Source organism: Fusarium pseudograminearum, chromosome 1 (genome assembly GCF_000303195.2).
Source record: "Fusarium pseudograminearum CS3096 chromosome 1, whole genome shotgun sequence".
Classification (NCBI taxonomy): Eukaryota; Fungi; Ascomycota; class Sordariomycetes; order Hypocreales; family Nectriaceae; genus Fusarium; species Fusarium pseudograminearum.
Genome location: NC_031951.1, coordinates 9,868,605 through 9,884,799, shown reverse-complemented (window position 1 = coordinate 9,884,799; position 16,195 = coordinate 9,868,605). Strand labels below are relative to the sequence as shown.

The window sequence follows — 16,195 nt, the reverse complement described above, 5'->3', positions numbered from 1 at the left end:
CTTCTCTGTCAATTTGCAGCTTCAGTAATTTAAATTGCTTCAATCACCTGAAATTGAGCCAATGCCAAGATTTGGTGTCCATTAAAGGGCAAAATTGTCAACAATGACTGCCGCAGGCTCCTTCATCAGATGGGGTCTCATCCTCCCCCTCATAGTCGTTGCCTTTGCAGTCGCATATCGCCTTCAACAACCGCTCACAGCTTCAGAAAACGAAAACCCTGTCACATACTGTTACAAGTCTATCCGGACTCATGATACCGAACAGGTTGAAGCTCAATGCTTTACTGTCACTGATGGAGTCTTTACCGCTGTCGGTTCAAGTGATGCTGATCAAACAACAATGGATGGCCATGTAATCCCAGGACTTTGGGACGGACATGGCCACTTGCTTCAGTACGGAGAGTTTCTGCACTCTGTTGATTTGTTTGGGGCCCAGTCTCTGGATGAAGCGCGAACCAGAATCAAGAGCTATATCTCCGAAAACCCAGGAGCTGGTTCCAAGGATAATTGGGTTCGTGGTGTTGGATGGGATCAGACATTCTTTGGTCGGATGCCAACAGCTGTAAGTTGGACTGGGAACATCTTGAATTCCTGCTAAACAATTACTGCAGGCCGATATAACACAAGATCCAGAACTCAGCAACGTGTACCTCATGCTTGACCGCATAGACGTTCACTGCACCTGGGTCTCGCAGCCTGTCCTGGACCTTCTCCCAGCAGACCTCCCTGAAGTAATTCCAGGAGGTGAAATAATCCGCGACCCTGGCCTTGGGGTTTTCTGTGACAATGCCATGGATTTAGTGATCTCCATCTGGCCCCAGCCGGGTCAGGACTTCAAAGCTCGCACGATTAAAACTGCCATGAAAAAGCTCAACGAGGTTGGACTTGTGGGTATGCACGACGCTGGGTCGACACCCGAAACTCTAACCATGTACAACGAATTGTCCTCAAGTGACGACTGGACTCTTCGTGTGTACGCCATGTTGGAATGCCCCCAGCGTAACTCATACTGTCCAGACGAAGCTGTCAAGTTTGCCCGGGATGACGACCGTTTTGCGGTTCAAAGCGTCAAACTATTTGCAGGTACGCAATTTCCAAAACAGAATCGGTGAGATAGCTAACTTGCGAAGATGGAGCCCTAGGTAGCTGGGGAAGTGCACTTCTCGACCCGTACTCGGATCATCCTTGGACATCAGGCTCGCTCCTTATCAATGCCTCTGCCCTCACCGACGTGACCAAGCGCTGGGCCGCGGATGGCTACCAGGTCAACATTCATGCTATCGGTGACCTTGCAAACCGTAATGCCGTCGACGCTCTCGAGGCAGCTCTTGTTCAACAGTGCCTCAACGAGGCCACCGCCCAAGGCGCTTCCCCTTCGACACCCGGCCAATCCTCGCACAACTCTCAGGGTCAGATTGAAGCTCGTGCAGCTTGTCAGTCCCGGCATCGCTTCCGCATTGAACATGCACAGATCATCCACCCGGATGACCAAAAACGTATTCTCTCCCTTGGAATCATCCCCTCTATCCAACCCACGCATGCAACATCGGATATGAAGTACGCGCAATCGCGCCTGGGCAAAGACCGTGTCTCATCCTCCGCCTACCGCATGCGCTCTCTTCTTCCTGCCCGCCCTGTCCTGGGTAGTGATTTCCCTGTTGAACCACCCAACCCATTCCAAGGCATCTATGCCGCCGTAGCACGCCGTAGTCCCCATACTGGTCGTGGAACCGACGAAAGTCCTGATGGCTGGCACACAGACGAAGCATTGAGCTTGTATGAGGCCATGTGGGGGTTCACTGAAGCTCCTGCTTATGGCGCCTTCCTTGATGGTCGTGCTGGTGTAATTCGTGAGGGCGCTTTGGCTGACTGGGTTGTTCTCGATAAGCCCATAGAATCTTATGAAATCGAAGAACTACGGTCACTGAGAGTGAAGGAGACTTGGGTGGCCGGGAAGAGAGTGTACACCCGATCTGATGATGATTGAACGGGATGATCTTTAGTATATATGACGGCAAGAAGTTCACGGTACCACATATAGAGGTATACAGACAGGTGCTAGGTAGACAAAAATGCGATTGGTTTGTGTACTCTTCTCAGAATTATTGGTTACAGTTTGAATATCTACCAGTTTTAGGCCCAACTGAATAGCTACCGCAGAGCTGCAACCACAAATCAAACTCCAGCGTGACATAACAGTTCTTCCTATAATTTAGCTGTTTTACAACTCAACATGAAGTTAGAATTCTGGCTATCAAAATTAGAAGACCTCAGTCTCCCAGAAACAAGATGGGACCTCTACTTCATCTAACTGTATCGCCATCTGTATGATGAAAATCAACCACCTGAACGCCATGCAATGGGACTTGGTCAAGAAAAATAACCTCCCTGGAAGACTCAACCCGAGAACGCCAAATATCATGATAACTCTGTTTCATCTTGTGGATTCTAACTAATCCGCCTTGCTAATAAGCTTGTTCTCCCACCACTTGGCGAACTTGACCGTGGGAATGTCGACTGCTCGCCAAAAGATATCAGCCCACCAGAAGACAGTCGGGATCACCAAGAATGAGCTCAAGATAAACCCTGCGGTGAAACGGTGTCCTTCGATGCCAGTTACTCCATAGGCCCATTTCTCGAAATGGTATCCGAATGCATGGATGATGGGTCCATGCATCAGGTAGAGGGCGTAGGAGATTTTCCCAAGGTATTGGACGCAAGCCGAGTTGAACACGCGTTGCCAGCTGGCTGAACGACTCACTGCGAGAATAAACACAACGGCACCAGCGCATTGCCAGTAGCGGTACTTCTCGGCGTCCCACCACTTAGGAATCAACGACGTGAGGTAAATCCATCCAGGTGTTCTCTCGCCGCCTTGGTCGGGTTGACTCATAAGGTAAAGACCTACGATGCTGACAAGTGCCCAGAAGATCCGCTGGTACCATTGAGGACGAGCGGGCGAGGTCTTTTCTTCCATTGGCAGAGCAGGAGGTGAGACGTGAGCGCCGCGGATGAGATCAATCTCGGCGAGCACCATGCCACAGAGGAACATGAGGAGTTCCCAACGCGAGTTTCGGTAGGTGAACATCATGATACTGAAGACAGTGATCAATCGGTACTGGGTGCGAAGGCGAGCAGTGCCCAGCAGAGTGAGGAACAGGTACAAAGAGCATCGGAACTCGACGGGGATGGTCCACAAGTGCTGGTCATAGTCTTTATGAATCGTTAGTTACGTTCGTCTGTATAAGATATTCGACTTACTGGTACTTCCACCGTGAGTCTTCCAGCTGAAAACATGAACAAACTTGAACATGTCCTTGGCCCAGTCGGCGAATTGGGCATAGTTTGTTGCAAGCCGCGATGGGTGAGGTTCTCTGACGTTTCTCATATAAGTGGTGTCCATGGCAAAATCTCGAGTCTTCTCGTAAAGGCCAGTGCGAATGAAGCAAACTATCATCAGGGTTGAGATGGCAGTTGGCAGATAGAGACGAACACCCCGACGAAAGACGAGAGAACTCATGGTGGTCGAAAAATCCTGGATGTTGTGGCTCCGGATAAGCTTGAGAGGTCGATAGGAGAGGGCGTATCCGGAGATGACAAAGAAGAGACAGACAGCCGGAGGCCCCTGATACCAGAGTCGGAGGATTGGTAGCTTCAGGATGTTGTAGTGAGCATCATCGCAGCCCCAGCCTTTAGCAATGACGAAGGCCTGGTAAAAGTAATGACAGAACAAGACAACCAAGGCGGCTACGCCTCGCATGCCGTCGAGGTAGGCAGTAGGAGAGAGCTTGGCTGGTCGAATCTGATCCCGGGCATGTCGTCCCTGAAGATAGCTGGGAACGAAGAACCAGGCGAAGCGAATGAGACAAACCCTCCAAGGAGTTGAACGAATGTAGTCGAGAGGAGCGAGAATGGGACCGGCCCATTTGTCGTAGTGAGGTCGATGATCCTGTTCATCTCTACCGCTGTCGCTGTCAGCGTCCGAGACGGATCTGTTGTCGAGCAAGCCCATCTTCTCTTCGTCGGAGAAGGAGTATATGCTGGGAGAACGACGACTCATTCTTGGATGAGACGAGGCCAGTGACGGCGTCGTGGGAAAGGGAAAAAAGATTGGAAGGAGTTGAGTCCGTCTGGTAGGTCGGTACGGAGGAAGGAGCTCAACGGGAGAGACTGGGAAGGAGCTGACCAGAGTGAAAACAGGAAACAAAAGGAAGGCAGCAATGGTCACGAATTTATCAGGTGTTCAATAAACGGACCAGACAAAAGAAAACAACCAAGAATTGTGCAAAGCAGAATATCGGAGGCGAGCCAAGAGATCGTCGTTGTCGAGATATGGTCTGTGGAGAGGACAAGACTGAAATGAAGAGAAACGCCGAGGTGCCAAGAGAGATAACCACCAGGGAATATCTGCTGCTTTTGATGCTTGGGAAACACAAACGTAGATCCTGAAAGGAAAGGAAAAGAGGAAACATGAACCATGGACCATGGGCCAGTATACATATGATTGCCAGACGGTAAAGGTTATACAGTGTCAGTGTTGGCCACTGCCATGGAAGTGGACAGCCTACAAGGTGCCGACGGGCTTCCGATTACATAGCTACACCCAACAAAGATACTGCACTGTACTCAAGCATAAATGGGGGATGGCGTAAGCGATCTATAAACTCACGCCGTCTCATAAGTTAAAACGACAATCACTGGAGACGTGCTGCGTTTCAATGCACCCGATGGCTTGCTTTGCTTTACTCAAAGACGCCCCATTTCAAGCATATACGAACACCACCGTTACCCACCCACCTACAGATCTTTGTCAATTCAGTCGTAGCAGACGTGATTGGGCTGGGATGATGGATAGCGATCTGCAGCTTTTGCTAAGTTAATATCACAGAGATGAAAGTAGTCGTCACTTGGCAAAGCTGGAGATGATGATCACACAGATAGCCGACTTTTTGCACAAGCAAGCATTGAACAAGATAGACTACGAATATCTTATATCTACTTCAATTAGCAATCGATGAAAAGGCTTTAAAGATAAAAAAAAAGTTAAACGCCAAGCATAAATCGTAATAGAGGCAACTTGCTCGCCTTGCTATAAATACCACCATATAGCAGTCAGAGCGCGTCAATACAATGACATGCCTTGTTTTGTGCATCCAATCCTAAGACTCTAACCAACTTAAAACAGGGGTCTCAGGTACCAGGGGGAAGAACAAGAAACAAGCCTTGGCCAAGAGAAGCTAAGGTGCCTACCCCTGTCCTCCTGCCCAAGACAGATTGAGCTTGTTGGATCTTCTTTTCTTATTTCCATTTGACTACGTACCTCGTACTTTATATAAACTTCCGATAACAACAACAACATCATCATTGTCATTATTGGGCAATTTTATATCTGTCACCGGGCCATTCATTGTCTTCAAGCAGCCACCTGTGCCTGTCCAAAATCAATGACACTCTGAATACATACACATCTTTCTCCTGACGTAGACTTTTCACACACTGACCCACCACACAGTCCAAGCTGCCTCGAAACGATGCCACCAGGCCCAATTATTCCCAAACCGAGGGTGCCAATGCTGGGGTAATAGCTGGAAAACGCGCGTACAGAATATACATAGTAGGCATTTACCCCATACAGTGCTATACAGTAGTACAGCTTCAGGGCGGTCGATCACATTCAGACCGGCTAAGCGGCTGTATCATCCTTTACGACAACGCCATTAGGAGACAGCTTCAGTTACACGCGACGGGAACATCGCCCTGAGGATTACACACCACGGGCGCCTATCACCATATCCATCTGCACTGCTACCGACCAGAGATGCATTGTACAACACGGCTACTCGGCAGGACTCTTCGACGTAGTATTTCCGGCGTTACAAATGCGAAAGCTCCTGGTGAAGCGTAACTCTGCAGAGGAAATGCCGTTCTCAGCCTGCCTACAAATTATGCAAGCCGCATGAATCGAAACTCAATCAAAAGCCCTCAACAAACCTTGGCAATACCAACTTGCACATGCGGCAGTTGAACAAGTCCTGACGTATCTGTTGGTTCGTCATCCGAACTCTGATCTCCAGATCCGATCTGTCTGTGTCTGTGTCTGTCTCTTCATCAACGCGAAACAACTAACGAGCTTTGTCCATCTTCGCATCTACATCTTTCAACCACCTCCTCACAGATGCTTCGGGAGTACGGCCATCTCCACATAGATGCATAATAGCTGCAACACGGCGCTTCAAAAGTTCATGGCTGACAACAACAAACAAAGCCCCAAGTTTTCAGGTGGGCTGAATCATGTACAGTGTTTCTATACATAGATAGGCAGCATGTGCTTCAGTACAGTAAATGCACTATGCCATACTATGGTATAAATTGACCCGGGCCCATCCCCTTTGATTCGCATATTCACCGCGTTTTCATTCTAGGTGAACCTCCCATGCGCATGTGCTGTGCCTTCTATGTGTTGGTTACACGCGTACTATCTGTACTGCCATCGTCACCATTGCCCTGCATTTTTTCAGCTTCAACTACTATCTTTAATGACGCGAACTATGCACCAACAAGAATCGATTCGAATTGATCTCAAAATACTGAAATCACCCTTGAAATACATTTTGCTTCGAGAAGTATACAACAATTCTCTTACAACAACTTCCGGACGATGTTGTCGTTGATGTATCAAAATGACATGTAAAGTTCGTATTCATCCTGCCACAACAGGTAAGAAAATGTCACATTATTGTCTCAGTCAACTGTTTGGAATGATCGAAATCTCAATGAGTATCGATCGATGTGTGATAGCCTTTGAGTTGAGTATGTTTGTATATGTTTTCCTCGATTGACTTCCACCATGTCCAGCAAACAACCTAGTAAGCAACCTTGCAAACTAGATGTATAATGCTTTCCATTAAATGAATATACATAACCAGATCCCTTGCTTCTTGGCTTCGTAGAAACGCTCCTTTTGACCCAAACACCCAAAACGCCTCTAACATTAACCATTTTGTATACGTAATCCTCATCATGTTTAGTTCTCGAGCCAGTCAAGGAAGTCAGGGGTAAAGTAGCTGACTACGATGGTAGCACCAGCTCGAAGGATACCCTCTGTCGACTCAAAGGCCATTGCCTTCAGGTCAAAGACGCCGGCCTTGGCTCCGGCGTGTATCATGGCGTACTCGCCGCTGACCTGGTATGCGGCCACGGGCAGATCCTTACCCAAGTCCTTGGCGTCACTGATAATGTCGAGGTACTGGCTGGCAGGCTTCACCATGATGATATCGGCTCCCTCATTGATATCTCGAACAATAGCACGTCGGGCAAGACCGCGGCCACCAGGGGGAAGCTGGTAGCACTTACGGTCACCAAATGAAGGTGCTGAGCCAGCAGCATCGCGGAAGGGGCCGTACAGACAACCAGAGAACTTGGCAGAGTAGGACATGAGAACGGTCTTGTGGGCAATTCCCTCTTCGATCAGCTTCAGCTTGATAGCGCGAATACGGCCATCGTTCATATCTGAGGGAGCAACACATTGAGCGCCGGCCTTGGCATAAGCGATGGCAACATCGGAGATGCGGTCAACGGACAGCTGGTTGTTGAGACTGCCATCGTCGCGGAGGATACCGCAGTGGCCATGCGAGGTGTACTCGCAAAGACAGACGTCGCAGCAAATGAAAAGTTGAGGGAATCGGCGGCGGATGATGTGAATGGCTCGGATAACGGGACCTTCGGGGTCGTCGGCGGCAGTGCCAAGAGCATCCTTGGTGCCAGCTTGCATGGGAACACCAAAGAGCATGACGGAACGGAGACCCTTGTGGACGAGAGGCTCGAGGAATGGAATCAGCTTGTCGCAGCTGAGCTGGTGCTGACCAGGAAGAGAAGGAACGAGGATCATATCGCCCTCACCGTCGGTGACAAAGAGGGGGTAGATAAGCATAGACTATATCCATATTGTCAGAGGCATTGATTTCCATGTTCAATTGCATCACATACCTTGGTGAGCTGACGCTCAGCCTGCCACGAGCGAGCCAGAGGGTGGAAGTATCCACCATGGAGCTGGCTTGAAATGTCGCCTGAGATGCTGACGCTGGTGGCAGTGGTACTGGCGTAGGACATGGCTCTCGAGACGTGCGAGGCTCTGTCGTCGAGAGTGGAAGCGGACGAGCGGGGACCGGACATCTGGGGGCGGCGAGCACCATTAGCGTCACGGAGGCTCAAGTCCTGAACAAGACTGGAGAAAGACATGATGATCGAGATGTTTGCAGTCGTTTCGAAAAGGTGAAAATGTTTGTTTTGAAAAGTCGGAAAGCGAAGGTTTCGAGTCGCGACCAAGATAGCGGGTGTCGAGGTGGCCAAAAACTTAACTGGGGGCCCTTGCGATAGCGGGATCAGTCGGATGAATGGCGAGTGTTTTGGACGAGGAAGATGAAACAAGACAAAAACACAATAAACAGGTGTGTCGGATGAGTTGGAGGAAGAAGAATGAAGAGAGAAAATGGGAGACCAGGAGTGGGAGGGTAAAGATGATAAATATTTGGTGTTTGATCGAGCGTAGTAATTGCAATTGCCAATGAGAGTGTCGCTATATTCTACCCGAGCCCGTCAGCGACTTCCTTTCCGCTCATGTGCAGGCGGCATAAATCGGTCATGTTCGGAGAGTCCGCGGCTCAACCAATCCGAGAAGCTCAATCGCCTACTGACTCCATCAAAACTGCCAATCGCCCTCGCTCGCCACTGGAAAATTTCCTCAATGGTCTTAGTCGTATCCGTACTTACTGGGCCTAGAAAGGTGCTATAGTGGTTGCCCTGCGCCGGCGACTACCGGCCTCGCAGTCGCATCCATCGAACCAGGTCTTCAGTCAAAAGCGACCCTCAAAGACTGAACCTCGGAACGAACAAATCTCAGGGTACTGAGCACAATAGCGGATTGAGCATATTTTTCGCAAAGCCCCCTGGAACCTGTATTCACTTTTATATCCAATTGGCTTTACAGTCCGCAGACTAGAAGCCTCGGAAGATTGTCGACCCCACAAGCCAATAACGGCCCCGGCTTTGCTAATTACTCGTTCACTTTCCACTATTATTTCCATCGCCCTTCCGGCCACTACCAGTCCTCAGCCCCGGAAGACGGACCAAGTGGGGGGCCTGGTCTCCGGAGAAGCTACAGAAGCGTGAGAACCAAAGCCAGTGGATTGAATCGACTGAGTTAAGGCCTTCCCTGTCAAACTTAGTATTTCCGCGGAATGGTTCATGTCCCGTCCTAATCCTCTGCTCAATTGTGATTAGACATGGGATTTACTTTCCCATCGTATTCGCATGACAGTAAGACAAGGTGGATCGACTCAAACTCCTGGCCGCCATGTTTCAACCTTGAACATCTTGGTGGTGAAACATTTTGGGGACGGCAGAAGACTCGATACCTAAGTCTAGGTAGGACACGGGACATCCTAAAGCCATAATATTTACCCGTGGACTCGTCCACGAGATAGCATTAACCATGAAAACAAACCTGAATGGGGGAAATTACATGTCATATTATATAACTACAGTCACAGGTCGCTTTCTCTCGTCGTCCCGTAGCCCTCCCACTATTGAAGCATTTACAAGTCGTGAACCCACTGCTCTCTCAGCCCTGCGAAGCGAGACAAGCATCTCCTTCAAGACCAGCAAATTCAATACCCCACCTTCCGACACCGACAAAGTCCGTTTATATGCCGTCCGTAATTTATCAAAGACCACCCATTCCTGGCCATATCCCTCATGTATATGTCCAAAGACATGCAGCGAAGGGCGTATACGCCATGATTGATTCGGCAAATGGACGCAGCCCAAGTCTCATCAGATCGAGATGTCCAAAAGGCGGTCCATGAGTGACAAGAATATCGATATTCTCCGACACAGCACCGGACCAATCGTCTTGGCTCCGATACTGAAATGCCCAATTTCCATGGCGGGGTGACAAGGGGCTGCCATATATCTTAAATCTCCGATCATTGGCGCATGTGATAGTTATGGCCTCATTCTCGAGATAAAAAGGTGCCCTAGTTCAGTTCTGCTCGTTAACTTTCCTGCCCCCACGATCACAAGTCTCAAGCAGTATATCATGATTCCCTGCAACGGCGATCTTGTGCGGATGTGGTTGGGAGTTGAGCCATGCAATCGTCACCTTGAGCTCTTTTAGTGAGCCTGACTGAGTAAAATCTCTAGTATGGATAAGTACATCCCCAGGGGGCAATTCCGGCTGAGAGTTATGCGTATCTAATATGCATACCACCGCAACTGGGGTTGCTGGAGTCTGATGGTGGGTGATGCGGCGAAGCGTATAGATTAGACTACCACGTCTAATAGATATAGTTCGCTAGGAAAGTGCAAGGACTGCACTAGAACTTTTGCCATTTTGAAGGACGACAACGGTCGATCAAAGATTCGAGTCCTGGTTTTTGCTTGCCAAAGAAAACATCGAGACAAATAACGATAAAGCAAAACCTGGAATGTTGGTGGGAGGGGATATAAGCTGCACATAGGTCGTTCAGGCAGCCACTTTTGAGGTCCTGGCCAAGATTGTGCATCAATATATTGGCAGCTAGTAGACTTATTGAAGCATTCAAAAGTGCTTCAGGTTAAATTTACAAGTGATACGTCACATTGCTACATCCATGGATGTCTCCAGCTGGTATGAAGTTCGCTTTTGATTTATATACCTAGGCAGTCTACTTAAGTATCAACACTGTTTCCTTGAATAGGAAATTTATTATTTTTGATGAGATTTAGCCGAAGCTGACTTTGCAGATGAAGGTGGCCCTTCTTCCGCAGGCTGAGCTGGCGATTCTCCAGCCTGTGACTCCTCAGCTGGTGATTCTGCACCTGGTGATTCTTCAGCTGGTGCCTCATCCACCGGTGGTGCATCAGTTGGCACTGACTCAACCCAATGTCCCACCCGTGATTCAGTTACTCCACGAGAACTCTTATTTGAGCTCTTGTGCTTATGCTTATGTCCATGCCTGTGTCCATGTCCATGTCCGTGCGATCTCGACTTCCCACTGGGCTTCTTTCTGGAGCTCGGCCAAGAATCAGCGCAACAAAAAAGGGTAACGAAAAAAGGTGGCGTGCTAGGACGATGTATGTCACTACCACCACTATGGCGGCTCCTCCTGCTTTTATGGCCATGACTCTTGCTATGATGACTCTTGCTACGTCGACTTTTGCTATGCTCGCTTTTGTGGTGCTTACTGCTCCTCGGCTGGGAGCCTTCGCCAGACACGGTGGTCATGGCTGTCTAATACCGGCGTTTGGTTGATATATCTAGGTATTTAGAATTCGGAATATGAGCTATAGCGAAGAAAATGAATTCCAAGGCAGGCTCAAACTGTCGTATATATGCTCATTTTCAAGAGTGATTATCAACCCCCCATTATCATATGAACTCACTCAAAACAGCAGCTCAGTTGATCATATCAAGCATTCCTAAGCTTGGTTTCTATTTGAGTGGCCCAAAGAACTAGTGGTACAGTAGCAGTGTACAGCAAATAACTCACATCTCTCCATTCACGCATCGCCCGTCATCCAATCTTTTTTTTGTTCGACACCCTTAGACTCCTCTCAGTTGTGTGTTATCCCTGGAGTCCATGGGCTTGTATCTCTCCTTCAGTGCGTCCTCCACTGTCTTGTTCACCTTGTCCTCGGGCTTGTTGAATCGTTGCTGGAGGGCTCGCTCCACAGGAGTCAGTATAGAAAGAGTTCCATCCTCCTGAGCAATATCGACATTCTCCTTATCCTTGCTGTGATCCAGAATAACGCTGGCAAACTCCTTGGTCTCGGCCTTTGCCTTTTTGTAAGCGCTCTTAGCCGCAGCCGCGACCTTTCCACTAGCATCACCGAGCTTGGCAGCCTCTTCCTTCACGACAGGCTTAGCTCGTCGCTCGGCCTCCTTTGCTTTTTGTCCAGCCTGGTCAGCAACTTCTGAGGGGCTAGCACCAACGGCTCGAGACCAGAGTCGTGATACAGTGTCCTCAAGACCTTCGCGTACTTGAACCCAATCGGTATGCTGCACCCATCGTGCTGCGTTTTCGACTTCAGTGTTCCATCGGTCCTTGGCAATCTCGACAGTCTTGGCCCTTTGAGCTGCTGCAACTTCGGACCGTGTAGGTGGTGGCAGCGGTGGCAGAGGGTCGATCAAGCCCTGAAGAGCGAGAGCTTGGGCGCGAAGCGCTGAGCCTTGTTGCTCACGAGTGCGCTGGTGAGCGAGCACTGAGAGATAGGCGAGGGAGAGGGTGAGCGTGACACCGCCAGTCTGACAAGCCAGTTAGCACGTCAATTCATGCAAGAGACATTCTTTTCGCTCGTAGAGTTGCGTACAAAGCCGGTGGTAAAGCCCATGATTTAATGCTGTTAGAGCTTTGTCCAGTAGGCCGATATTGATGCGGTAATTTGCCGGGTTCTCGACGGTTAGGGACACGACCAAATTGGGAGTGACGGTCGATTGAAGCTTAAATACAACGTATCATAGCGTGCGCGAGCTCAATTGCCCCGGTATCGCGTATCGTTTTCTCTTTGGGAAGCTGTTGAAGAGGTTCTGTTGGTGGTGGGTTGACGTAGCGCAGAGGCTCTCTCGGCAGACGAGACAAGCCGGCTCCGAAAACTTCAGCCAAAAATTTCCCTCCACCAAAAATTGTCGGATCAAGACAGCAGACTTGCGGATCGGAGGCGCCCACGTGCACGACAACGACAGGAAATACAAACATAATCGCCCTCCCTAAACCGACCGCCGCCCTCGCATTCTCTATATCGCCCCCTCAATTGATACAAGATCCTAAAACACCGATATAATGGCTGGTGGTACTGTCAAGTATCGGCATCTGAGCCGCAATTCAGCAGCCCGTATGGCGCTGCTGCGCGGTCTCGTAACCCAACTCGTCCATCACGAACAAATACACACAACCTATGCCAAGGCAAAGGAAGCTCAGCGCATGGCAGAGAAGCTCATCACTTTGGCCAAGAGGGACAATGAGCCTGCACGAAGATCAGCACAGGGTATCCTATACGTATGTCGAACCAACCATTCATCAAGACCATTATGTTAATAGTCACTTGCAGAGACCAGACATACATCTACCCAAACTACTAGGCGAGCTAAAATCACGATATTTGACACGAGAGGGTGGCTACACTCGTGTCGTCCGCACCGAGTCCAAGAACACATACGACCAGGGCGAGAGCGCCATCCTCGAATTGGTCGACGGCCCCAAGGACTCGCGCTTCATGATGACAGCCAAAACCGTTGCTCGTGATCGCATGCTCGGAAAGGACCACACACCCGTCACAAGGACAAACATGAAGAAGGTCACCCAGTTCCGCGGCGAGGAGCCCTTCGAGGAGATGGTGCGAAGGTTTATGGTTCTCAAGGCTAGCGATGAGACTGTACCACAAAAGGACGAGAGCAGCTTGGCTGAGGTTGAGGCTGAGCAGACGGCCGACCAGAACGCTGAGCGAGCAAGGGAAATGGCCGCAGGAATCGTGCCAGAGTCGGTGAAGAGAAAGTCGCAATAAAAGAACTCGTTATTGAAGCGAAATGTACCATATTATGAGGAGGGCGAAGCTCTGCAAAAAACTGTATCAATTACTACATCATGTCATGACAAGTTTCATCTAATCCTTTGATCTTTGAATTAAATCTTGAACTTTTTATGCTCAAGCTACATACCAACTTTTCCGATATACTCCTGAAGTAAGACACATCTAAATAAACTCAAAGGTATCACCGCGGTCCTGAATCATCTTGCCAACTCTCTTGGAGCCCACGATTCGCTCCAACTTCATCACATCGTACTTGGAAAACACGACCTTGGCAGTTCCCTGACCAGGTTCAAGCCTTAGATCCTGCTCACTCTTGCTCAAATATCCACCTGCAATCTCAGTGTAAAAGATGGGATTGTCGGGCAATCCATAGAAGATGACACGCTGCACACCACGGAATTGGTATCGTCGGAAGTGGTGTGCTCGCTCTGTATAGAGTAGCACCCGGTGACGGCCGTTAAGGAAATGCGATCGTGCCCGAGATGCTTCTGGAACATCCGTGTATTCAGAGATCGCACCAAAGGTGACGTTCTCCACGGCGCTTGATGTCGCAAAGTAGTTGCGCACGCGAACAAAGTCGAGATACGAGGGGACGAAGATGAGAGTACCCGTGGCATCTTTCGCGCGCTTGGCGAGTGAAGGAATAATCGCGGAAGTAAAGTACTCAAACCTAGCATCAGGGTCCTTGTCGACCGACTTAGACTGGAATCGTGAAAAGGTCTGCTTCGCCTTGACACCGAGTTGTGCTAACGTGCCAGGATACTCAGGCTGCAGCCGAACCTTTCCAGCCCAGTTGTGGCAATGTAATCGAAGCAGCTCCGACAGCTCGGGAGTGTTAAAGGCAGACAAAATGATTGTTTGTCTGAAGCACTTCGCCCAATCTTCCAGATACCAGTTTCGCACGCGACTGAAATCACAGCCATGAGCGTCCTTGGGCTGGAGGTTCAGGTGTTCAAAGATGAACTCAACGTGTTCCCAATTTTGCATGAGAAGGGCATCAGCTTGGTCTACAACAACCATCTCGATCGAGCTCAGGAAGTCAAAGTCAAGCTTCTTGTCCTCCTCGGAACCAATGGCCATTCGCAAGCCTAGAGGACTGGCAAAGAGAATATCTGAGTTGTAGAATCCCGAAAAGTACTTGACTGTCTTGCGAGTAAACTTCATGCCAAGGCGAAACATGTCATCATCGTTGCCTTCAAAGAGATCCTTGAAGTCGGCTGGTCTGTCCGCGCCAAACCTGGCCTCCTTATCCACGTACCCATCGTCAAATCTCTTTCGGTTCTCCTGCTGCTGATCTGGCTCGCACAAATCACGGATCATGTTGACCGTACGAAGACAAGAGTTGCGTGTGGGCAGAAGGAAGAGAACCTTTGGCCGAGTGAAACCTTGGTCTCGAAGTTCCAGATCAGGGTCTTGTCCTTCTTTAAGCTTGCGGTTGTTCTTAATTACGCGGCCGCGAGTTCTAATCCATGATTAGCAGGTGGTTCTCAATCGCCGGAGTATGGGTATGGGGACTCACTTGAAAACGTGGTTGAGCGCATGAAGGCACGTCAATTCCCGCAACGAATCCGAGTTCCGTACTGTCCGGTCGCAGAACAAAACATCGTTATAGTTGAAGAGCAGCGGGCTCAAATTGCGCTGAACAGCGCTGAACTCGCCAATCTTACGAGAGGAAATCTTCTTGAGCTTCTCCTTGAGCTGCAGGCCACCGAGCCCAGCAATAGGTTTCGACACTTCGGGTCCCGCATCAGAAGCTGGGTACGTGACGGTCGCTCTCAGGGTTTGTATTAGAGCTCGCTTTGTTGCCCAATTGCCCTCTTGTGCTGACTTGACTCTCTTTGCGACAATGTCTTCGTTGGGATGCGCAAAGTGTACGTCAAAAGGGTCTGTGGGGTTTTCCTCATCCTCTGAATCGTCATCGTCGTCGACTTGTTCCTCAATTTGGTCTTCAGCTTCATCTTCGACACGGTCAATGTCCTTTTCTGGGTCGTCTTGGCCTTCCTCGCCTTCCTCGTCAGAAGAGGAGTCTTCGCCAGGTTGAGATTGTGCGGATTCTTTGTGATCCAACTTTCGTCGCTTAGAATTGGGAGCGTTTCTTTCGTTGTTGAAACTTTGTAGTAGAGCCATGTATGGCTTCGCAGATGCTGTCTCTTTGTCGTCATCCTCGTCCTCTGATTCGAGATCCTCCATCACTGTGTCTTCAGGCGCAGATTCTGATTCCGATCCAGAGCTCTCTGACCTGAATATTACATGGTAAGTAAACTGCCCATACAACTTCAAAACATTGCCGCCTTTGAACTTACCCATCGTTCTCTGCAAGTCGTGCGCCATCAAATCGTCGATTAGGTCCAAATCTGCTTGTCGCTTTGCCTCCTCGACCACCTCTTCCTCTACCACGGCCACCTCGACCTCTGAAATTCCCTCCTCTTCCACGTGGTGGCATCGCTTCGGTTTGGATAAAAAATTATAGTGTATAACTAGTTAATCCACAACAAATGTGTCGTCTTGGTTGTTTCAAACTGGTTGTCGTCGTCAAACAAAGTTGTAAAAAAAAAGTTGTAAGGCTACCTTCAGCCTTGCGTAGAAACGCCACGCCATGGTGGGGTATCCCACCCATGCGCCACAGAAT

General features: G+C 49.4%; 7 protein-coding genes across 7 annotated transcripts; 3 read left to right on the top strand and 4 right to left on the bottom strand.

Annotated features, from left to right (window-relative positions):
• Positions 1–103: 103 nt before the first annotated feature.
• On the top strand, positions 104–1,987 carry FPSE_00474 (uncharacterized protein; the record flags this gene model as incomplete). Its single annotated transcript, XM_009253594.1, has 3 exons — positions 104–562; positions 612–1,083; positions 1,131–1,987. 3 exons carry the CDS (start codon positions 104–106, stop codon positions 1,985–1,987), a joined length of 1,788 nt encoding a protein of 595 aa, XP_009251869.1.
• A 465-nt stretch (positions 1,988–2,452) lies between these two features.
• Positions 2,453–4,060, bottom strand: FPSE_00475 (uncharacterized protein; the record flags this gene model as incomplete). Its single annotated transcript, XM_009253595.1, has 2 exons — positions 2,453–3,213; positions 3,262–4,060. The coding sequence occupies 2 exons, from the start codon at positions 4,058–4,060 to the stop codon at positions 2,453–2,455; spliced, it is 1,560 nt and encodes a 519-aa protein (XP_009251870.1).
• Positions 4,061–6,680: 2,620 nt separating this feature from the next.
• On the top strand, positions 6,681–6,887 carry FPSE_00476 (uncharacterized protein; the record flags this gene model as incomplete). Its single annotated transcript, XM_061988427.1, has 3 exons — positions 6,681–6,717; positions 6,799–6,810; positions 6,856–6,887. The coding sequence occupies 3 exons, from the start codon at positions 6,681–6,683 to the stop codon at positions 6,885–6,887; spliced, it is 81 nt and encodes a 26-aa protein (XP_061844460.1).
• Positions 6,888–7,024: 137 nt separating this feature from the next.
• On the bottom strand, positions 7,025–8,238 carry FPSE_00477 (uncharacterized protein; the record flags this gene model as incomplete). The annotated part of the gene is made up of 2 exons (XM_009253597.1): positions 7,025–7,933; positions 7,987–8,238. 2 exons carry the CDS (start codon positions 8,236–8,238, stop codon positions 7,025–7,027), a joined length of 1,161 nt encoding a protein of 386 aa, XP_009251872.1.
• Positions 8,239–11,581: 3,343 nt separating this feature from the next.
• FPSE_00478 (uncharacterized protein) lies at positions 11,582–12,369 on the bottom strand (the record flags this gene model as incomplete). Its single annotated transcript, XM_009253598.1, has 2 exons — positions 11,582–12,283; positions 12,349–12,369. The coding sequence occupies 2 exons, from the start codon at positions 12,367–12,369 to the stop codon at positions 11,582–11,584; spliced, it is 723 nt and encodes a 240-aa protein (XP_009251873.1).
• A 449-nt stretch (positions 12,370–12,818) lies between these two features.
• Positions 12,819–13,539, top strand: FPSE_00479 (uncharacterized protein; the record flags this gene model as incomplete). Its single annotated transcript, XM_009253599.1, has 2 exons — positions 12,819–13,034; positions 13,087–13,539. The coding sequence occupies 2 exons, from the start codon at positions 12,819–12,821 to the stop codon at positions 13,537–13,539; spliced, it is 669 nt and encodes a 222-aa protein (XP_009251874.1).
• Positions 13,540–13,728: 189 nt separating this feature from the next.
• FPSE_00480 (uncharacterized protein) lies at positions 13,729–16,009 on the bottom strand (the record flags this gene model as incomplete). The annotated part of the gene is made up of 3 exons (XM_009253600.1): positions 13,729–15,028; positions 15,086–15,805; positions 15,870–16,009. 3 exons carry the CDS (start codon positions 16,007–16,009, stop codon positions 13,729–13,731), a joined length of 2,160 nt encoding a protein of 719 aa, XP_009251875.1.
• Positions 16,010–16,195: the final 186 nt, after the last annotated feature.